The sequence below is a fragment of the Cololabis saira genome, chromosome 8, assembly GCF_033807715.1.
Source record: "Cololabis saira isolate AMF1-May2022 chromosome 8, fColSai1.1, whole genome shotgun sequence".
In the NCBI taxonomy this organism is placed as follows: domain Eukaryota; kingdom Metazoa; phylum Chordata; class Actinopteri; order Beloniformes; family Belonidae; genus Cololabis; species Cololabis saira.
This window is the reverse complement of record NC_084594.1, coordinates 17,355,822-17,379,614: the sequence shown is the minus strand read 5'-3', so window position 1 is coordinate 17,379,614 and position 23,793 is coordinate 17,355,822. Positions and strand designations below refer to the sequence as shown.

General features: G+C 41.6%; 1 protein-coding gene across 1 annotated transcript in view; it reads right to left on the bottom strand.

Annotated features, from left to right (window-relative positions):
* LOC133449120 (far upstream element-binding protein 2-like) overlaps window positions 1-7,342 on the bottom strand; it is a 32,058-nt gene extending 24,716 nt beyond the window's left edge. Inside the window, exon 1 of the mRNA XM_061728252.1 lies at window positions 7,266-7,342. Within this exon, the coding sequence (XP_061584236.1) occupies window positions 7,266-7,342 (77 nt within the window). The remainder of the gene's footprint in view (window positions 1-7,265) is intronic.
* Window positions 7,343-23,793: the final 16,451 nt, after the last annotated feature.

Here is a 23,793-nt window from a genome sequence, read left to right as displayed (position 1 = left end):
TGAACAGGCAGGTCGGAATTAATGCGACTTTGACGTCACACGCAGAGCCCCGAGCCGCGGGGAGAGACACGGGAGACGGCGGGGGTCCCTCCGGGCCGCCCCCGCCTCTCCTTCGCCTCTCCTCCTCCCCTCCCCACCGCTCACCTCTTTATACGACCTCAGATCAGACGAGACAATCCGCTGAATTTAAGCATATTACTAAATAAAGAAGCTAAGGATTCAAATCAGCGAAGCGGTCGTGGTCGCATAACCTGCCCGTTTTACAACGAGCTGGACCGTGTGTTAGGTGATAAACCCAGCTGAACGCCGGAGAGCAGAGCTGACACTCCGGGGAGCGGAGCTAGAGCCCTGCTATAGCGGGACTGTTTTCTTCATCCCGCTCCCGCTGCATTTCTGACCATTACCGCCCGCACCCGCAACGTGTGTGTTCCACTCCCGCCCGCGCCCGCAGCAGTGTTTACATCCGCTCCCGCCCGCTCCCGCAAAACTCTGAGAATTCATGTCCGCACAATGATAGAGATGCAAGAGAAACGTCCTTGACAAATCTATCTGATTTAATGTTAACATGATAATTGTGGAGCTTGATGGATAATTGGCAGTTCACAGGCACCTGTTGGATGCAAATCCATCATTGTGATCATCACACGCCTCTGCGCATGCGGGTCAGTTTTGGGCCGCGATGCGTTCACACTCGAGTCGGATATAGGACACATTTTAAAAGATAATGTGAACAGCCACACAAAATTCGGATATGAGAAAAAAATCGGAATTGAGCATTAAGGACTGCAGTGTGAACGTAGCCATATAGAAGTGACTAAAATTTCCCTAAAACTAATAAGCATTTTAGTCCATAAGACTAAGACTAAATATAACATGGTTGTCAAAAACAACAGTGCTACTGTAATGCTGTTCTCAAAGGTCTCCCTAAAAACAACTGCAGTTAGTTCAGAATGCTGCTACCCGAGTCCTCACCAAGACCGAGAGAGTTGACCATATCACTCCAATTCTTAAAATCTTTACACTGACTTCCTTTCTGTCACAGAATAGATTTTAAAATCCTGCTGTTGGTTTATAAATCACTGAATGGTCTCGGGCCAAAATACATCTCTTATCTCTTGGTCCATTATGAACCAACAAGAACCCTAAGATTGTCATAGTCACACCTATTTTCTGTACTCAAGAGTTAAAACCAAACATGGTGAGGCAGCATTCAGGTATTATGCTCCTCACCTGTGGAACAAACTGCTGCAATGCATCAAGGCTGCTGAAACTCTCAGTTGCTTTAAGTCAAGGTTGAATTTTCTTAATATGCTTCTGTATTTCAGTAATCCCCAAAAATGCACTGTAAGGTTATTTCTGGCATATTATTTTTGTCTTACATCTGCCTGTCTTTACTTTCTGTTTTTAAACTCTTTTCCTTTTGAATGGATTTTTAAAAATCTTTTCACGTCGAGCACTTTGAATTGTCTTTTTTATAAAATGTGCTGTTCAAATGAAATTGCCTTGACTTTATGACCAAAACATTATAATACTTGGGATATGAGATAACTTTAAATTGCTTACTACAAACTTATCCTGGCTGGTATGAAAGCGTAATATACTGAATCTAGGTACATGGTAATGTTAAAGGTGAGAAACACAGAAAATCCTTCTTTATAATGTGTAGTTTGAATATGTGAGGTAGTATACCTTCTCGTCTAAATACAGAGCGTGGCGCTGTTGAAGCTACTGAGGCTCAGTTCCGTTTAACCCAGCACTGATGCCACGTTGTCCCACTTTCACGGATGGCCTTAATCTCTGCCCTTAGCTGAGGCAGATTAATCTCTACAGTGCTGACATTATCTCCTGTTTTACACTGTGACTCCGCACACAGGAGGAACTCCCGACATCCCCACTTCTCTAAACTCAAACTTCACATCTGAATCAGTTCCATGTTGAGCTGCAGTCAATGAATAACTGTAACATCCATCCCTTATACGTACCTGCTTTTTGTATTGTGGTTCATGGAAACTTGCTGGAGCCCATCTCAGCTCTCTCCGTGGGAAAAGGGAGGGGTGCACCCTAGACACATCACCAGCCCAGCAAAGGGCCACAGAGATACAAACAATCACACACACTCACAAATGAAATTTAGAACCACGAATAAACATTTGTGTACAGTGGGAGGAAGCTGGAGTACCTGGAGAACCATGCAAAGTCCACACAGAAAGACTATGTACTGTAGGATTCAAACCAGGAAGATTGTTGCTGTGAGGCAACAGAGCTAACCATCAGGCCACTCTGCTTCCCATTACTATAACACCCCTCCAGTATGTAAACATGCGTTCATACACATCCCTGTAACATTGTTCATTCAAATTACAAGAAGCACAGTAAATATCCATTATTCTAGGCTGATAAGACTTTTGCATATTGTACGTGCTTTGATATCAACTAAATGCTGTAACTGCTTTTTATAAAGTAAATCAAATTTACAGATGAGCTTCAGTTTGTGGTAAATAGTCCACTCTGAAATAATGTGTTTTAACCTTATCTATGATCTAAAAAGTGTTTTCCATTCAGCCGTTTAACACAGACACTCACACAGAATTTCTTATCTATATTTATGAATATTATATTTTTCTCTACAAATAATACTTCAGTGGCATATTCGGGGTAACATAAGGTTTGAATCTCTTGCCCATTGAAACTCCAACATTTGGCGTTGGAGAATGAACCGCCATGGTTGCCTCCTTGTTTGTGTTACACCTTCTCTGTACCTTGACATGTAGACTGAATATTAAAACCACAAGGTGGGTGTCAAGCTGGATAATGAAGGGTATTGGGTGGTAAATATTTACCACCTTGTGTGACTTGCACGGCTGCTACTACAGCTAGAAACAGTGGACGTCAGCTTCCTGCTGTTCTCTGACAAATACTTTCCATTAATTAGCTTGATAATTTATAAGCCAGGAACTGTTTGATGTTCCGTGACAGAATACCATAATAATGATGGAGCACAGTAGATGGCAGCCCACTGGAAATCATTTTTATCAAGTACAGACTTTCCACCCTCACATTTTTTCACACATTTCTTGAGTATAAATGGATGGAATACATAGTTGCATTAAAGCAGCACAAATGAATGACCATATATAGCTTTTTATATCATATTATCATAGCTTAGTCAGTCAGTCTTGCTATTAATGGGATTTGGCTGCAGATTGTTTAGAAATGGGAGCTCCACTTCTCAGCCGTTTGGGTAATGTGAGAGACAGGTGCTCCGTAGAGTGAAGGCAACATTTCCATTCTAGAGTGAAGTTCCAGGAGTCCATAGTTTTACTATGGAGTAGTGATACTCCCATCCATTGTAATACTCCCAGATCCTTCTCCCATCTTTAGGCGTAGAAGTTAAAGTGCTTTTACAACATATTCCAATGATTACTTTTGTTTGGTCTCTTGCTCACTTTGGTCTCCAACACTGAAAGCCAATTCGCTGCAATCACATATCCCATTCTAACACACATTTGCTTCTATTCATGTCTTTTTGGTCCTATACAAAAGTTTACACCTAATAATAGCATTATGGGTTGTTTTATGTTGGGAATGTTCATTTTAATATGGCTCTTGTTATATCTTCTGCTATGCTAACTTTGCCTTCTCCATTGTAGTAAAGATTTTGGGAAATTAGTAGTTTTAAAAGAATGTGTGGATTGTATACATTTAAGAGAAGTTCTAGCTTTCTGAAATAATTCATTTAAAAAAATTCTTGCTTGACTCCTTTTAGATATACTTTGTGTAGCTGATGGCACACGTTTCATGATGACAGTGTATGTAGAAGTGTTTTATATAAATGTTGGCAAAAACAGAGAATATTCCATTAAACTGTATTCTCCAAAGAGCAATATTATCAATTTACACCAAGTTGCTTGGAGACTCCCTTTTTCAATTTTCTTTCACTTGGTTCATACAGAAGAAATAAAAAGGCCTGCTCAGACCCCTGGACCATGAACTTTTGGAAAAATGTTGCCCTTGATGAAACAACTATCTAGTCTGAGTGGTCTCCTGAGAACACCAGCTTTCTTTTTGCCACAATTTTCACCCTGCCTTTTTAGTTTCAGAACAGGTGGTCGCTGAGGGGGTTTGTTAATGTGAACACGTTCATTATAGCATCCACTTCTGCTGCCCAGTGCTTGTTTTTTTTTTTCAGATATGTAAGTATCTCAATGGGTGTTCCATAAATATCACTCCTTAAATAAATGTATCTAGTTTTGCCGACTGTAATGTGAAAAAGTAAAGTTGCCAAATATTTCTGGATCAGGGTCCATTTTCAGCCAATTGTAGAAGTTGTAATATTTGACCACTGTACCAAAATAACTTACCACAGCACTCTTCCTGAGATTGAACTGGTTAGCCAACCAAGTAGCTTGTGTGGAGTTGCAATATGTGTCTTTAAAAGACAGCTTTGTTACAAAGCTCCTTAGTTATATCGTTGATCTGGGAATACCTTGGTATTTCTTAGTATAACATTTGGAAAGGGGTTCACTGCCTTAAAGGGCTGGTCACAGGAGGTTTCGCTTAGAGTGGGATTATTTGGCTCCAAATGTTTACATTTGCTTCCCTGTAAACTTTTCTACAAGCTTCCTTCCCTTTTTTTTTACAATTAAATCAAACAATTAACACTGCTGTGTTTTTGGACGGTGTGCTCTTATGTGTGCATGCTGTTTGTTTACTCTTGTTATTCTGTAATGTGTGCTGTGCTTATATTGTGGAAAAAGAGACTTGAACCTCCACAGCAAATAGTGGGGGAACATTTCGCTTGTAGTTAGATTGCACTGTAATTCCTGAAACGGGCCCCAAGGGAAGAAAAGTGTTTGTTGTGATACCAAGTTAAACCGCCCCCCAAAAAAATCCTTCTCCAGAATGAGTCCTAAACCTTGTTTTTTTGTTCTTTTTCACTCCTAAACATTTGGAAAAATATGGTGTTCTAGCTTGTCTACTGTAAATTCCATGTAAGATTACGTCCAGGGTGGTACCTGGAGAAGTAGCTATGCTTTAGTATGAATATCGGCCTCATTCCTTTTTTTTAAAACTTTTTTTGTCCTGTAAATGACGAATATCCAAACTTTTAAAGGAGCATGAGGCTCCTTTTAAGAAATGAGACTCTCTAGCGCCACCCTTCACCACGACGGTCGTCGGGGGTACTGCAGCCAACAGTGAAGCCGGCACGGGAGAACGGGGAGAACGTGCATGCAGCGTCATGTGACGTCACATCTGCAGCCCAGCGCGGGAAATTCGGGACCGAATTGCAGCACATTTTGCAGCATACAGCCTGTTCAAGGCAACAGAGAGATACACTAGAGGGCTCATTCTTTTGGGTTTGGAACGCTTCATCTGACATTATTACTAGAAAACTTAAAATGTATACTAATTTTTTTCATAAATCCTGCCACAATCCGGCCTCAAGCTCCTTTAAACAATATTTGTTAAGAATGATATAATATATATTCCCTGGGTTTCCCAGAGTACCAAAGTGCTGCAGAATGGCTGTCAACTGTTTTGAATTGTGGCCGTAGACTGTAAAAAAAAACACACAACTGACGCATCACATCAGGTCATGTGACCCATTGGTTTCTGAAGAGATGTTTTAAATCCCATTTTTCTTCATTTTGGGTTCAGCCATGTTACTCTGGAGATTGACTCACTTTAGAGGAAGTGCAAGCAAACTTAGTTCCACATGAGCCTCAGGCCAGAAGTTAGTTGTTGCTGCTTGATTGCAGCTGTTCTCGGCAATGAGAGCAGTTCCGCCAGAGGCGCCATGGTGTGGTGTAGTCCCATAAGCAGCTGTCCACTCTGCTCCACAAAAAATACAGGACAAGTATGTTTTGGGACTAAACTTAAAAAACTAACTGAGTTAATTTAAACATGAGTATACAAGTCAGGCACAGGAATGGCCTGAAAACACAAGCATTCTCTTACTTGTGCATTGACAATACATTGACCATGAGTTCAAAAGGATTTGAGCCATAGATGAGGAGAGGTTTGTTTGAGAAGTTGAAAAGAACACTTTCTGGGGACACAGTCATTATTTTAAATGTGTACAAAGCACACAATAGGGGCAAAAACAAAGAGTCTTCAGGCAGCAGATCATCCCCCAGTTCTCTTGTGATCTTGAAACCGATCTCTTCACTCCTGCCAAACAGGCAGTAATCGAATGCACTCCACTTCTAAAGCAATCTCAATGAAACCTGAGGTTGCGTTGAAGATGCCGCAAAACTGAAAAACACACTTGACTCAAATTAGTAGACTATTGTCAGATTTGTGTAGACGTTGCTGACAAGCTGTTGGTGATCCAATCAGGTGTGTTTGAGCGGGGAAACATCTAAAACATCCAGGAGAATGCCCCCCAAGGCCTGGAATTGGACATCCCTGATGTAAAACCTCTGTACTTCACAGCATTGGTGGTACCTTTCCAAATGTGCAACCTGCCCATGCCATCGACACTAATGCAACCACATACCATCAGAAATGCAGCAGCACATTTGAATTAAGCGGTGATAATGAGCTGGCTCTCCTTTGCAGAACATGGCACCTATGATTTCCATAGAGAATTTCAAATTTTGATTTATGTGACTGCAAAACAGTTTCTTTTTTGCCTTGGACCATTTTTAAATGAGCTTTGGCTGAGAGAAGACGGCAGCGTTTCTGGATCATGTTCACATTTAGTGTCTTTGCATGATAGAGCTGCAGAATGCATTTGTGGATTGCATGGCAAACAGAGTTCACAGACATTGATCTCTGTAAATATACTTGAGCCCATGTAGTGTGTCACGATTGATGTTGTGAAAGAGGACCCCAAATCCAGGAGAATGAGGCAACAGAAGTCCCAACGGACGCCCTTCAACACTGGAACCACCAACGATACAGTAACCGCCATAAGGTCAATTTGACCTCAGACCTTTATAATTACATGTAAAAGTCTGTTATAAATAGCATGGAAAAATGAATGACTATTCGAATTTTGCCACGTTATGTTTTATTTTATTTTAGCAAAATAGAAAAACCCTAAATAACAATAAGGAATTACTAGTACTACTAAATCCCTTACACATCTGCAGAATGAAGTTAAAGACAGCAATTCCTGCTTTTGTTGAGCTCCAGTAAAGAATACACACACTGATGCCAACCGGGTCAGGCATGTTGTGTAAGACAGCAACTGGCCATCTGCAGGTGGCGGCTGTTATGCATCATTGTCTGCTCATTTGGTTCAAGACATCGACTCCCACCTTGCACTTCTTATGATGGTGCACTGTGTCTGGTTTTTCTTCTGGCTGTCACTTTCCACGTTGACTGTCTGATGCATTGTGCCAAGGATGCACGCATTTTTGATCAACTTGCGCTGGTAGATTGTTGATATTACTCCAACCTTCTGTGCATCAGAAAAGTACAGAGACTCCTCCAGATTGTCTGGATTTTTCATATAATCATGCACCGTGCATGATGGGATCTTCAAATTATTCGCAATTTTACGTTGAAAAACATTTTCCTGAAATTGATTCAGTCTTTCACAGATTGGTGAACCTAATTTGTAAGTACTTTCTTACTTGTGAAGGATTTATTCAAATGGTAGAAACAGCTGAAGCTCTGCAACTATCATGCAATAGAACAATGTTTCTATTCTTTGTGATTAACAGCACTACTATCTTCATCTTACCATTTTACCTTGCAAGGTTTTAAATATACAACAATCTGCAATTGTAGAACATTTCTCCTCATTCAATGAATATTACCTAAATTGCAGTCATACAGAGCAAATGTGAAGAATCAATCTTTTGCAAGACATGCTCACGTAGCAAAACACAATATTATTATGGACAAGGGGGAGAGACGTTCTTCCTTTCATGGTGACCTTTGTCATGTTTATAAAACTGCCTCTCCAGTGTCATGGAAATCCTTTCAAATATTGTTCAAGGAAAGAGCCATGGCCTTCAGGCACATAATTTGTTTCAAATTAGAATATTTCGACATCTAGTGCATGTTTTTTTCTTTCAATAACGTACAGTAGCACTTTCAAGGTCTTGTCAACAAAAATATAATGAGCCCTTTCTAATCACTACAGCCTTACAATTTCAGCTCAGTCACGACCACTTTATGCAAAATGATTATTATAAGCTGCGCATTAGTAGCAGTTTGTGGTAATTTATGTGACTTTTTTTCTTTTTTCTTTTTGGGTTCTGTTCAGGTAACTTCCATCTGCCAACATGTAATGACTGAGGCAGGAAGAGCAGCACAAAAGGCTCCCAGAGCACAAAACAGAGCAGCATTGATAACAGACGTGACACTGATTAAGTCAGACACTCTTTGAAAAGAAAGAGTTGAGGTTTGTTGTGAAGCAGCTTACGAAGGAAGCGGCCCAGATATGCAAGTAAAAATTGTTTAAATGGAACGCACTGTATGCAATTTACTAACTGAATGTGGGTAAGGGAAAAAGCTGTTGAGGGCTAGCGTTAAAATTAGCTGTTTAACTAATAAGTGGGCTCAGCTTGAATACATGCCCCACAAGAACTGATGTTTATTTTGGTTTATGACCATGGTATACCTGATCCTTTTAGACTGCACTTTTCAATTGTACCCATTTCAGCTTTTTCTTTCTTTTTCATTCCTGTGAGATCTGATATACCATCTTTTTACATATTTCTTAATTCATTAAACTGCAAGGAAATTTAGATTTTGCATTTTAATCCAAGATGTTAAAAGGTGCAATAATGTATAAACCAGTCAAACGTTTGGACACACCCTCCCATTCAAATGCATCCGAAAGCGTGTCCAGTGTTCATGTGTTTTGGTTGCTCTTTGAGAAAAATGGTAAGAAACAAGACTGTATATGAGATTTATTCAGATTTCGTATCAATACATTAATGCATGTGTAAAATTGTCTTGTAATAATGTTAATATTACTGTGTTTGAAAGGTATGAATATTAAGATGTTCAGACATTTTGAAATATTTAAGCTGTTGTTTTATGAAAGGAACTCCATAGATATTTTATTCTTACTTCATAGGGTCCCAGTATAATTTGCTGTAAGCCACCTTGATAATTAGTAAATATATGTAATGCAATCTGTTTTAATATACATACAGCTAATTCAGATTCAACCCAACACAATAACAGCATGGGGTCTGATTCATAGCAAAAGGATAAAGTCAGGCATTGAAAAACACAGTGGACCACATGTAGCATTTTGTATTTACAAGTTGTCATATTTGGGAGACGACAACAATATTTGACCATTTGCATTTGCATTGCTGTTATTGAGTCACAGGATTTTGTGGATAACAGGATCACATCAAATAAAATAGCCTATTTTCCTCACAGAGAAGTGTGCAGGACCTGCTCTATTTGAATTGACTAGAATTGCTTTCACACCTTCCCACGTAGAAGCATTTGCATCATTTTTTGGATGATGCGCAAGCAAACTGCCTTTTTTTCTTTTTTTCATTTCTCTGTTATCGATTATGCATGCAGTGCCTGAAAAGCCCAGAGATTGAATATGTTGCTCAAATTATTCCAACATTTCTATAATTGCAAGTTTTCCAGTTCCAGTTAACAGACTAAAGGTCAAAAACAGAATCCATGGTGGATGTCAAACTTTGTGATTGTAGGAGGGGGAATCTTTGCAATTATTTCATCTAATGGGTTGTGAAAGAATAATCACAAAAAGTGTCAAATATATATATTTTAAGCAACCTTGGTAAAGCCATTGCATGATTCAGCTTATGCTTTATACATAATCTCTGAGGTGGAGTCAGTGGTACCCGGATAAAGTATTAACATTCTGTCACAATATATTAATTTTAACATTTTAAGGTGTGTGTCAAATGATTGAGAAATATTAAATACAGAATTCTCTATTACTTCATTACTATCTAAGCAGAAAATAACACCATTTTTGGTTGGCCACCTCTATTTTAATCAGTAATTTTGCTTTTAGAGGTTGGACAAATACAATTTGACAAACCAAAGGTTGCCTCATGCTTTATTTTACGAAATGCGTAACTACTGTTCCCTGCAGAACTGAAAGGCCACCACAAGCAAAATGGGACACTGGCTGCAGGTGAATTCACTGGTGATTGGCAATTTCATGGCAGGTTGACATGGCAAGAAGTTCATGTCAGCACTCAGAGAGATGGGGCTGAGGTTGAGTTTGGGAACGCATAGAAGTTTGTTTTTTTTGTTTGTTTTTTTTTGTTTTTATTTAAGAAATCCAGGAGCAGCAGAATGTAGAGTGAGGCTAGAAAATATACATTTTTCTATGACATGTTTTGTGTAGTTTGTTGACTTTAAAGTAGCTTAAATGATGCACTCATCTTCATTTGCTCAGGCCATATTTCGACGTGGTCGAATTAGAATTGAATTTCTCAGAACAAAAAGAGAAAGAAGAAGAAAAGGGAAATGAAATCTGATCACAAGTGGTCACGCAAGACAAGTTGGAGCCCAACTTTCTTTGTGTTGTTCACTTGCAAGGCTGCCAGTTTCAGATCACACGTTCAGGTCAAATCCCAAACAATCGCTGGCTTTTATTAGTTTGAAAAATCACAATAAGGGAAAAGTAAGGACATGTAATATCTTGCGTGTGCGTGTGCGTGTGCGCGTGCGCGTGTGTGTGTGTGTGTGTGTGTGTGTGTGTGTGTTTCCAATGAACAATATGCAATATGATTTTTCAACCATCCTTCAGCAGTGTCAGACTGTATGAAGACATTCATCCCCTGTGGAGCTCTCATCTTTGCTGCCCTGTGTGGGAGTGAATCACAACACAGCTGAAGGACACCATCACCATTTTGTCCCTGCCACAAGACCATCGCTGTCACTGGGCTGAGGGATAACTGGCTTACCTAACCTGTCCTTTATGTGAATGTCAAAGCTTTTATGCAGGGGCAGTGACACACCAGCATTATCCACTGCTGCCTGCAACCAACACCTCGCTAGTTCAAAGTTGAACTGCCCGAGAAGAGGTGGTGGTCATACACATTACATACCTAACTGTTGTATCGCTGGCAGCATACATGGAGAGAGGGAGAGAGAGAAAGAGACGTGTTACTTTGGAGGAAACAAATCCAGCATTCAAGTGTTTCTCCCTTCAACAACGATTATAATGAAGCTGTGTTTATTCGTGGTTATACTTCCTGGAACTTTAAGCACTTCATTCTCCAGATGGTGCAGTAAGAGACTGAAACACTCATCTTTCACTGTTCCTCTTGTGTTAAGATTGGTTTGTTGACGTTGACTCGGCTTGCTCTTTGAGCAATGACATTGTATGTATCGTCTTCATCTAAATTCCTCCGTACAGCCAAGTCAGTCACCAGAGATGAAGTCAGACTTCACTAGATGAAATTAATTGCTTAACCTCTGTAAAGCCAGCTGACAATAAATTATACTGGAAATGACTGCACACATACATCAAGTTCATATCACCAGAGGTTAGTCTGTCATACTTAATGAGACGGTTCAGTGAAAAGAGAATGCAATGTCACAGCAGTGTTGAAGATGTGGCATTAATATTACTCCCAGTTGCGAAGATTTCCTTCAACTGACTCTGACGAAAGACACAAAGAAAAATTTTTGCTTTTGGCCCCCAAGTGTAGCTTTGCTTCGGACATGATAAATACCACATCCCACTAAAATCTGACAAAGACAGTTTCAGCCATTTTTTTAAACCTCATTTTGTGAGAAAGGACTCAAACTTTATCTCTGCCACTTTGAATATCACAATTGACTCACAATCCCCCGTATGAAAAAACTAAAATTAAACCCATCCATAGCAATATCTCCATTCATGCTGACAACATGCTGTGGGGATTAATGGCAATGCAAATTGGAGCACCCACACTTCAGTGCAGCCAGCGCACATCATCCCCTTATTGATTGAGCTTTTCTGTTTACAGAGTCATTTCACCAGGTTTGAGGTTGCCTCTGGTTTGGAGGAGCTGAAGTGATGGTCAAGCAAGAGAGCAGAGAGGGAGACACGGATTGTAGTATTCACCTGAGTCGTCCAGAGGAAGCAGAGTTCATTGCTTGTAAATGGAACCAGAAATTCCCTCGGCTTTAGCTGACCCCTGTGTCTGGCAATAAATATTTTAGAATTTAGCTCCTTTAGGTGTTTTCTGAAGTCTGCATGAATCTATATTCTCCATGACTGTTATAAAATGCTGCATTGAGGAGGTTTATAGCATCATCAAAGGAGTGAATGCAACAAAATAGTTTATTAATAAGTTGTAAGTCACCATCATGCTCTTTTTTTTTTTACATATTTGTCCATGATTATTGAAAGCAGCCAAACTAGGTGGTCACCCAAACCTAAGGTAAATGGCATCTTTCATTTTGAAAGCCCACCTTGAAGTAATCCAGTTTAAGGGTTTAGCTACACTGTGCACAACAGCCCTGACTCAAACTAATCCACACCACACCTACGTGCTTCTGCACAGCTCGTGTGCATGTGCGCCAACACACACTCGTGAACACTTTCACACCTACATAAGCTACACTTTCACGAAGCTGCTCACTCACACAGACGTGCACGTTCTCTTAGGTAAGCACAACTCAACACTACTTTGAGGAGGCCAATTTTAATTTCTTTATCAGTTGTTTCCACATCGTTTTTTTTTTTTGTCATGCTACACTCAATGAGATATTCTTATCTTGACTTGTAAGATGCGTTGTGACATTTGCCCACAAACAATCTTCTCTGTATGTTACAACAATAGCAAATGTCAGCAAAGATCCATTCGTTTCTCTTTATATTCTCCTTGCGCCAATATTCAGAGGATGAGCATTAGATGTAGCTTTTTTCAGAGTGAGCTGGATATGATAAGATCTCTCTACATGAAACACAAATGAATGAAAAAGCAGTGTGACTGTCTCTTGGGCTGTATAAACCACCTTCCAGCATCAGCATGGCCTCGGGGCAAAATGGATGAGAGCCACAGACTTGAGGAGTGCAAAAGTAGCTAAGAGGCACTAAGTAAATACTCAAGGTTAGGTTTTATCTTTTTCTCTTACACATACATTATTTCTAAATTTGGCATCAGGGTTGATACGAGTCTTTCTCTAACCACAGTTAAAAGGAGTTTTTTTTTTGTTGTTTAGTATTAAGTTTTATTAAGGCCAAAAATTTGACTTGCAGTCATGTAAGAAAAACAACATGCATCCTTGTTTCATTTTTGTATAAGGACATATGAAATACATGCACTACAACACATGACATGTGACGATGTCATTGTTACGTCATCATTTATTTGACAACGACTGATCTAAAATGCATGCAATATAATCACACCATTACACAAAAAAGCTCTGTTTGGAGTCTAGAGTCAGACCAAAACTTCACAACGCTTACTCCTCACTGCTCCTTTAAAAAGAAGAATGTTAAGTTTATTTGCCCAAGTAACATCAAAACAGACTAGTCACATGATCTCTAAAGAGCCTTTATAATAGGCAATTAGCATCATCAGTTTATCTGTATGTTCTTTTGAATCCGTCTTTGGTCATTACCCCCCCCGAGTCATGGAGCTTCAGGGTTTGGCATTTGAACATCGGCCCTTCAAGTCACTGACTAATTAGTTCCCGAGGATGGAGCAATCCATCTTCCTTGGGAAGTGATATGTCCACTCCTGCAGCTGTGGTCAGTGCGCTGCAAATTAAAACGTCTCAAACTCAAGAGAGAGAGAGAGTAAAGAAGAACTATGGCTGCAGGCAAAAGTGACCAGGGTCCAAGCAGATTGTGAGCATCTGAGCTATTAGGATTTGTTAACCTCAAAGCAAACTCAAAGCCTTGGTGCCTGCATAAATTGGTGTATTTTTGGTAACAGTGTTTAAACATCTCTAAAATAGATGGCCTCCTAGCAATGTCTATCTGTAGCTACAGCTTGCTACACAGCTAAGGTTCAGGCAGTGACATTACATGCTCAAACCAAGACATTTTGGTCAAAAATATTGATTTAGTAGAGGGGCAATGGCATTCCTAAGATTTATGCACAGTACTGTGTATCCTTTAACTTATGTCCCTAGATCAGTCCAATACAAAGACAGCTAATAGCTAATAATGACATGAATGCTTCAGACATTTGTGGCATTTTTTTTTCCAAATTGGTTGGCTTATAAAATAATCAATGCATCAACTTGTTACATTTTTATTAAACATTTGATGCAAGTTTCTATTCTCCAGATGTTACTAAGTTAGATTTGTAAGAATTTGTACAGCAGTTTTTGGCCACATATGCAGAAGAGGGTTCAAGTGACCCTATTCTATTTATTTTGCTCCAATGTGGCACAGATTGGATAGGAGGTGTAAGCAGTTAAAAAACCAAGTGCATGGTTTTGGATGTTTTCAGATCAGTTTGTGACCTCATTCATATGTGGAAATAAATCGGATATGAATCGAGTACATGCTTTTGCATCTGCCATCCAAGTGGACAGATCACATTTTCCTAGTTAATGCGAGTCAGACATCTTTGAAAATGCGACGGTGGTGAGTGATGTAAACACACATGGACGAGTTCTCATCTTTTTCACTGTTTTTAAAGTATAGCTAATCCCTTTCAGACCACCAAGAATACTTTGTATTATATAATATACATTATTTATAATATATAATCAGTTCTGTTGTGTGTCTTTCAGTGGTTCAAGAAAAATTAGGCAGCCATGGGACTTCGGTTGTAGCGATTAAAATTTACTGAGTCAGCTGACAACATAGCCTAAATGCAGACATACTGGAGAACTCTAAGGGGACAGTTAATAGTCGAATGGAAGTAGATCCATAAACTACATCTTCCGTTTCATCTGCGTTCATTGAAACTCGTGTCTGTTTTCGCCCTTGCTGCCCAACTTTTTCCAGATCAGTAGCCAAAGTACCCATATCTACAAGGCAATAGTGTAGATGCAGATAACAGATTGGAGTACAACTTAAAGTATGACATAAGCAGCTCTCTACAACAGAACCCCCCCCCAAAAAACCCAAAAAACAAACATGGGCAATAAATGTCCTGCTGCTTGGAGCTCTAATAAAACATCCTTAATTCATATTAAATATTTTATGCTTCAATGTCAAATATCAAAGTTGATAACAAGTGGAAAATAATTTTTCTTTAAATTCTATGTAACTTTTTTGCTGGTGTTCTTTTTGAAAATGTAAAACTCAAAAACAATTAGTAACCGACTTGAATCATCAGAAAGTACAGTGTAATACAAGTCTGAGCGGCTATTCTCTTACAACCTCTGAGATTTACATTACATTTGGATTATTCACATTGTAAACCTTATACACAGTAGTATGAGAAAGTAATGAATTCTGTTTAAATCAGGTCAATCTAAATCTCTTTCATGACTAAAAAGCACATATGACCACCAAAGTGCTTACCTTGGTGTTCATATGGATCTAAATGTGGACTTGATATAGGCTTTTAATTTATATTCCAGTGGCTCTAATTAGCAACAATTCTCTACCCAATCTCTGCTCCCCCAGTGTGCATTATTATGAATGAAAGTAAAGCATTTTTAGAACAGCTTACAGCTGTTTAGTCAGCTCCAGTATAAAATATTAATATTGTCTCCATATAGCTAATAAAGTGGTCAGTGAGTGTATATATACTACACAAGCTAAAATATTACTTTTAACATTGTAAAAAATCTAAATGAGGAGAAAACTGCTGATCAAAGCAGGACTTTTTGATCACTGTGCCTTGATCATGTTAGAGTTAAAGCCCCCAGTTATACTTCATGTTCTTTTCTCTTCTCTGATTATTGCATGGCCTGGTGATTAGCAACACCTGAGTCCAACTTATTCATGTTATTTTATTTTTTGTTTGAATTTTGTCAAATAGATAAATAATGGCACAGTGAATTACATGCAAGGTTGTACTTGCAGAGTGCTGATAACAACTATCATCCCACCTTTTACGTACTCTGGGAAACATTGTCTCTAAGAGGCAATAGAGAATTAAGTTGAAAGCAGAGTAAACAAACCATTGCTGCATTTGGAAGACTTTGCTGCACCGAAAGAAAAAAAAAATCTCCAAATCAGTACAAACATCTCTACCAAGCCATCTGTCTCCCCTTTCCTCTATGGCTCTGAAACCAGGATCATTTACAGTTATCACTTTCTGTAACTGTACAGATGCATAAAATGCATACTTGGAATCACAGGATGTATACCAGCAGATCATGTATCTCATTTATAGATTCTTAGAAAATAACATTTCTGTAGCATTGAGTCGATGACCTTCCAACATCAACTAAGATGGCTGAGGCATGTTGGGAGAATGCCTCAAACCCAGGTGTCCCGTAAAGTGTTGTATGGCCATCTAAAGCCTGAACAAAGTTATGCCGAAATAGCAAAAGAGGCTCAGGGGGGCCAATCACTATAACAATGGTTCAACATGTCACTAGCTTCAACCTCCTGGGGCTAAACATCTCCAAGGACCTGTCTTGGGCCATCAACACCAACAGTCTGGTCGAGAAGTCTCACCGCTACCTTGTCTTTCCTGGGGAAACATAATGTGGGATTTTATTGTTATTATTATTATTTAATTTACTCACTCACTCACTCACTCTCACTCATCTTCTTCCGGTTTATCCGTTCCCGGGTCGCGGGGGCAGCAGCCTCAGCAGGGATGCCCAGACTTCCTTCACCCCAGACACTTCCTCCAGCTCTTCCGGGGGGGGGGGGGGTCCGAGGCGTTCCCAGGCCAGCCGAGAGACATAGTCTCTCCAGCGTGTACTGGGTCTTCCCCGGGGTCTCCTCCCGGTGGGACATGCCCGGAACACCTCCCTAGGGAGGCGTCCGGGAGGCATCCGATACAGATGCCCAAGCCACCTCAGCTGACTCCTCTCAACGTGAAGGAGCAGCGGCTCGACTCTGAGTTCCTCCTGGGTGACCGAACTCATCACCCTATCTCTAAGGGAGCGTCCAGCCACCCTGCGGAGGAAACTACCTCGGTCACTACCCAAAGTTCATGACCATAGGTGAGGGTAGGTGCGTAGATTGACCGGTAAATCGAGAGCTTCGCCTATCGACTCGGCTCCCTCTTCACCACGACGGTCCGGTACATCGACCGCATAAAACTGCGGACGCTGCACCGATCCGTCTGTCAATCTCACGCTCCATCGTCCCCTCACTCGTGAACAAGATCCCGAGATACTTGAACTCCTCCACCTGAGGCAGGACTTCTCCACCCACCCGGAGAAGGCATGCCACCCTTTTTCGATGGAGAACCATGGCCTCGGATTTGGAGGTTCTGATTCTCATCCCTGCCGCATCGCACTCGGCCTCGAACCGCCCCAGCACATGCTGAAGGTCCCGGCCCGATGAAGCCAACAGGACAACATCATCTGCAAAAAGCAGAGATGAAATCCTGTGGTTCCCAAACCGGAACCCCTCCGGCCCCTGGCTGCGCCTAGAAATCCTGTCCATAAAAATTATGAACAGGACCGGTGACAAAGGGCAGCCCTGCCAGAGTCCAACATGCACCGGGAACAAGTCTGATCTACTGCCGGCAATGCGAACCAAACTCCTGCTTCGATCATACAGAGACCGGACAGCCCTTAATAGAGGGCCCCGGACTCCATACTCATTCAGCACCCCCCACAGAATGGCACGAGGGACACGGTCAAATGCCTTCTCCAGATCCACAAAACACATGTAGACTGGTTGGGCAAATTCCCATGAACCCTCGAGCACCCTGCGGAGGGTATAAAGCTGGTCCAGTGTTCCACGACCGGGACGAAAACCGCATTGTTCCTCCTGAATCCGAGGTTCAACTATCGGCCGTAATCTCCTCTCCAGTACCCTGGCGTAGACTTTCCCGGGGAGGCTGAGAAGTGTGATCCCCCTATAGTTGGAACACACTCTCCGGTCCCCCTTTTTGAACAGAGGGACCACCACCCCGGTTTGCCACTCCAGCGGTACTGTCCCCTTCCTCCATGCGATGTCGCAGAGGCGTGTCAACCAAGACAGCCCTACGACATCCAGAGACTTGAGGTACTCAGGGCGAATCTCATCCACCCCCGGTGCCCTGCCACTGAGGAGCTTACGAACTACCTCAGTGACCTCGGCTTGGGCGATGGATGAGCACGCCCCAGAGTCCCCACTCTCTGCTTCCTCAGTGGAAGGCATGTCAGTCGGGTTGAGGAGATCCTCGAAGTATTCCTTCCACCGTCCGACAATATCCCCAGTCGAGCTCAACAGCTCCCCACCCACACCGTAAACGGTGCCGGCAGAGTACTGCTTCCCCCTTCTGAGGTGCCGAACGGTCCTCCAGAATTTCCTCGAGGCCGACCGAAAGTCTTCCTCCATGGCCTCCCCGAACTCCTCCCAGACCCGAGTTTTTGCCTCCAGGACTGCCCGAGCCGCGGCTCGCTTGGCCTGCCGGTACCTATCTACTGCGTCAGGAGTCCTACCGGCCAACATAGCCCGGTAGGACTCCTTCTTCAGTCTGACGGCATCCTGTACTTCCGGTGTCCACCACCGGGTTCTAGGATTGCCACCACGACAGGCACCGGAGACCTTGCGTCCACAACTTCGAACCGCCGCGTCGACAATGGAGGCAGAGAACATGGTCCACTCGGACTCAATGTCCCCCCCCTCCCCCGGGATCCGAGAGAAGCTCCCTCGGAGGTGGGAGTTGAAGATGTCCCTGACAGAGGGCTCAGCCAGACGTTTCCAACAGACCCTCACAATCCGTTTGGGTCTGCCCGGTCTGTCCAACCTCCGCCAGCGCATCCAACTCACCACCAGGTGGTGATCAGTTGACAGTTCAGTTCAAGACATGCGGCCGGAGGTCAGATGAAACGACAACAAAGTCGATCATTGACCTCCGGCCTAGGGTGTCCTGGTGCCACGTGCACTGGTGGACACCCTTATGCCTGAACATAGTGTTCGTTATGGACAAGCTGCGACTAGCACAGAAGTCCAACAACAAAGCACCGTTCGGGTTCAGACCGGGGAGGCCGTTCCTCCCAATCACGCCTCTCCAGGTATCACTGTCATTGCCCACGTGAGCGTCGAAGTCCCCCAGTAGAACAATGGAGTCCCCAGTTGGAGCACTATCAAGTACTCCTCCCAGGGACCCCAAGAAGGCCGGGTATTCTGCACTGCTGTTCGGCCCGTAGGCACAAACAACAGTGAGAGACCTTTTCCCGACCCGAAGGCGCAGGGAAGCGACCCTCTCGTTCACCGGGGTGAACTCCAACACATGGCGACTGAGCTGAGGGGCTATAACCAAGCCCACACCAGCCCGCCGCCTCTCACCCTGGGCAACTCCAGAGTAGTGGAGGGTCCAGCCCCTTTCAAGGAGCTGGGTTCCAGAGCCCAAGCTATGTGTGGAGGTGAGCCCGACTATCTCTAGTCGGTATCTCTCAACCTCACGCACAAGCTCCGGCTCCTTCCCCCCCAGCGAGGTGACATTCCATGTCCCCACTGTGAGGGTTTTAGTCCGGGGATTGGGTCGTCGAGGCACCCCGCCACGACTGCTACCCAGCCCACAAAGCACCAGCCTCTCATGGTCCTTCCTGCGGGTGGTGGGCCTACAGGAAGGCGGGCCCACAGGAAGGCGGGCCCACGTTGCCGTTTCGGGCTGAGCCCGGCCGGGTCCCACGGGTAAAGACCCGGCCACCAGGCGCTCGCCAACGAGCCCCAACCCCAAGCCTGGCTCCAGGACGGGGCCCCGGTGACGCCGATCCGGGCGACGTAACGGTCCTTGATTTTACTTTATCCATGGTTGGCTTTGAACTGCTCTTAGTCTGGCCCGTCACCCAGGACCTGTTTGCCATGGGAGTCCCTACCAGGGGCATAAGTGCCCCCGACAACATAGCTCCTAGGATCACTCGGGCACACAAACCCCTCCACCACAGTAAGGTGGCGGTTCAAGGAGGGGTTATTTAATTTAGGGAGATAAAATGGCTTCTCTTTAGTTATCGTGACGACAGTCTTGTACAGGAACTGCTGTCTCAGACCATAAAGCACTGCAGAGGTCGATGAAAACTGGCCAACCCACCACTAGGACTCAATTTCCTGCTAAAGTAGATGTACAGAGGAACCTGTGTCTTCAAAAAGCTTACGACATAGTCAAGGTGGCCTGTCATCTAGCTCATAAACTCTTTTTCTGACTTGTGGGTCGCACTTCAACTGCCTGCAGTCCAAGATCAGCAGGCCTAGGAACAACTTTTCCCCATTATAATTTAATCCACATGCTCTGTATTTGTATGCTTTGCATATATGCATATATGCATATATATATATTTATATATATATATATATATATATATATATATATATATATATATATGTATATTATTTTTTATTTTTTTTCTACAGTTATGGCTTCTTTATTTGTGCTGAGTGGCCAACGTTATTTTGTTATGTTAAAATGCACAATCAAATCTCATGTACAGTAATTCAGTTCTTTGTAATATTGTTTTGAGGAAATATTTTGTCTAATTATGTTTTTGTGTAGAAATGCATGGGGGTTTGTGCCTCGTTTAACATACTCACTCATTGTTGTATGATATTCAACAATAATGATCACATTAATATGGTTATATATGTTGAGTTTAATTTTTGAACTAAATCAAATTAATTCTAAAAAAGCATGAACAACCTATTTATTCATTTGAATTGGAACTAACCTCTATGGCTACAATGTGGTTTAAAATGTTTTAAGTTTTATTTATATTTTAGATTGTCAAAAGAAAAAAAATGCCTGTACTTCCTAATTATTAAAACTTTAAAGACATTCAGGATCTTAGTTTGCCTCACTGCTTCTACAAATGTATTGAAATCAAATACTCTTTAACCCTGTACTCCAGGATAGCATCCTTGAGTACAGTTCACTCAAAGTCCTATCTGCAATGAAAAACAGAGACGGAGGCAAGCAATAAAACTGACTAAAGGCATTACCGTATTATGAGTGAGTAGGTGGAGGATCTTCCCCATCTACAGTTATTGGATGCAGGTTGTTTGTGCAACTTTGGGTATTAAACGTGAGAGTTTATTGAGTAAAAAATAAGTTTGCCATACATGAACTCAGGTTGTATCTCAAGCATGAACTTGAATTACTTCGCAATGCACTGAAAAGAAAAGAGCTAGCTGCTTATTCACATAAAATTAGCATTAAAGTACAAAAATAAATAAATAAAGCCAAAGGACAAAAAAAGAAAGGAGAGGGGATCACATTGAGATTCACCTTGAATTTGTAAAAAGAATAGATTTTTTTTCTGGCCAGAACATTTGATTTTCTTTTTTTAAAATGAAAATATCCTCCCTTTTTGAAAGAGAAAAAACTGTATCTGTGGAAGCACACACCGAGTTGCTACCAATGTCAACCAGGGCTTTTCTGTGTAAGCTAATCATTTTGAACTTGTGCCATGTGTCGGTTTCCTCCTTCATCTTAAAGAGGACACATTATGGAAAATAAATAAATATGTAATAATGTTTGAGTGTATTTGCAGAGACAAATAACTCAAAGCCTCCTCAGTTTTTAAATGTTCCCCTCAGTTACATTTTTCAGGGTACTGCGAGATCAAAGACCCAGATCACCTTCGCTATCTTCAATTGCTGCATTTGTTGCACTTCTGAACTGGATAGTACAAAGCTTGTCACAACTTGGGGATGTAAGACCCAAATTCAGAAGACTGAAGCCGGCTATTGATTTACATTTTATTCAAGACTACAACTAATAATGTCCAGATTTAAAATGAAATCTACAAACTTAATATTCTGCTATAGCTTTTTGTCACAGTAGAAGATAATTTTAGTACAAAATACTTAGGGTATGCTTCTGACTTTTGTCTTGAATGTATATAACTGACTTGCAATATTTAATGCATTACCCACATTTTCCAAAGTATAGTAAAAATTGCCTAATATACTGTTCGGTGTTGTGCCACATAGGGGGTGCTGGTTCAGTTATCGAAGAGTTATTAATGATTGTCCTTCGACAATTATTAATAATTAATAAAGTAAATTATTTATCAAAATGAATTAATCAAAACGGGGCACCACCTGACAGGCCCTGTCGGCTCGGAACGCGGAAAAGCCATCCAGATCCACAGCCCCTTCAGGAATCGATGGCGTCAGATGGGTCTCTATACAATCTGCTGAGTGACCAGCATGCTAGTTGTTAGCCTCTCCAATGCTAACGCACATCAGGGACAGCAGAGGATCCAATGAGTTGCTGGGTTCAACCAAGTAAGGCAGGTAGTCGCTGTGTCAGTTGCCAGTCACTCAGTTACTGGTGTAGGCCTATCAGTAATCAGATCAGTATCCGGCTTTGGATTGGATATAGCCTCTTGTGACAAGGATGTAGACACCGCCAGCTGTGCAATAGTCTTAATTTTGGCCCTTATTCTGCGCCCTGGAAAAAAGTGAAATGATGGAAGCAATGTGAGACAATTTTGAAGAACTTTCTGATTGTGTAATGTAGATACACATCATTCCAGGAATGAGGAAGAAATGAAAACACATTTATCTCCTTGCATTTTTATTTACGTACTGTAAATAACTTTGTAAAGTTAAATTGAGGAGATACAGAAATGAGATAACTTCTGATTCTTTAAGCAGAAGGTAAGCTAAGGCGCTGCATCACCGTTTGATTCTGGAACGGCTGATCAAACAGTCTAAAGAACGTGGCCCGTGCATGTGCCACATCCATTAGTCAGGTAACAAGAAAATTAAGAAGGTTGAAGAAAAAGTTCCACCAAGTGTATGAAGACATTTTTCTCTGCCACCTTAATCCCAAACCAGCTGTGATGAAACACACAGCTCTTTCAATCCACTCGTCTCTTCCACGTTCCTCCAGCAGCTTGATTGACTCTTACTGTTTGTATTTGTTAAATGTAAGAATTTGCAGAGTATTCAAAAGCTCTTCTTATTTTTTTCTCAGTACATGTCACCCTTCTGTACACGTTATCGTTTTATATCACCTTACACCTCACTTAGCAGTTTAACATTAATTCATAACTGTATTTTAAGTTATGATGTTTGTCAAACGGAATAATGTTTCCATCCTCCTTAAAACATGATATTCCGATAAATACCATATAAATTATGCTGTACAACTTGTCACACTAAGGGAATTACTGGCTCTCAAAAGGCAAGAAACAAAAGTCATTCAAATGTCATTTCTCTTGGCCAATCACCTCTGACGATCTCTGAAGTAGTCAAATGCATTTTCCACCATCATTGTTGCAAAGCTCAAACAGAAGCTGAAGGTTCACTGTTGTCTTGGGAGTGCATGTTGGCCGGTGAATCCCTTCATGAGTAATTTCCTAACAGGGTATTGCAGGATCACCAATAATCTGTACAGGGATTTCCACTCTATTAAATTTCAGATATGTGAAGAGAGAAATAGAGATAGATATAAGGTACTTCCGTGTGTACTTTTATACGTAGATAGAAATACACATATAATGCTTTCATAGTATGAAATATTTTTGAAATGCAGGGGCCAAGGCCCCTGCCCAGGATTCTGCCTCCATCCCAGCCGGAGCCAAGGCACTGAGGAGGTGGGATGTAATGGTGCAGGGTTATTGAGGTTGGATTCTGAGTTTGTTATTGTTTCATCATACTTGGTTGTTTTAGTTTTTGTGTTCTGTTAGTATTTTGATTCGGTTCAGTGTTGGTGTTCTTGGGTCTTGTATTGTTTTCTTTCTTCTGTCCTCTTCTGTTTCTGTTAACTTCAGTTCCTGTTTTACTTTGATGCTTTGTCTTGTTGTTTTTCCTGATTGTTTCCTTGGCCTCATTTCCTCGATTGTTTGCACCTGTGT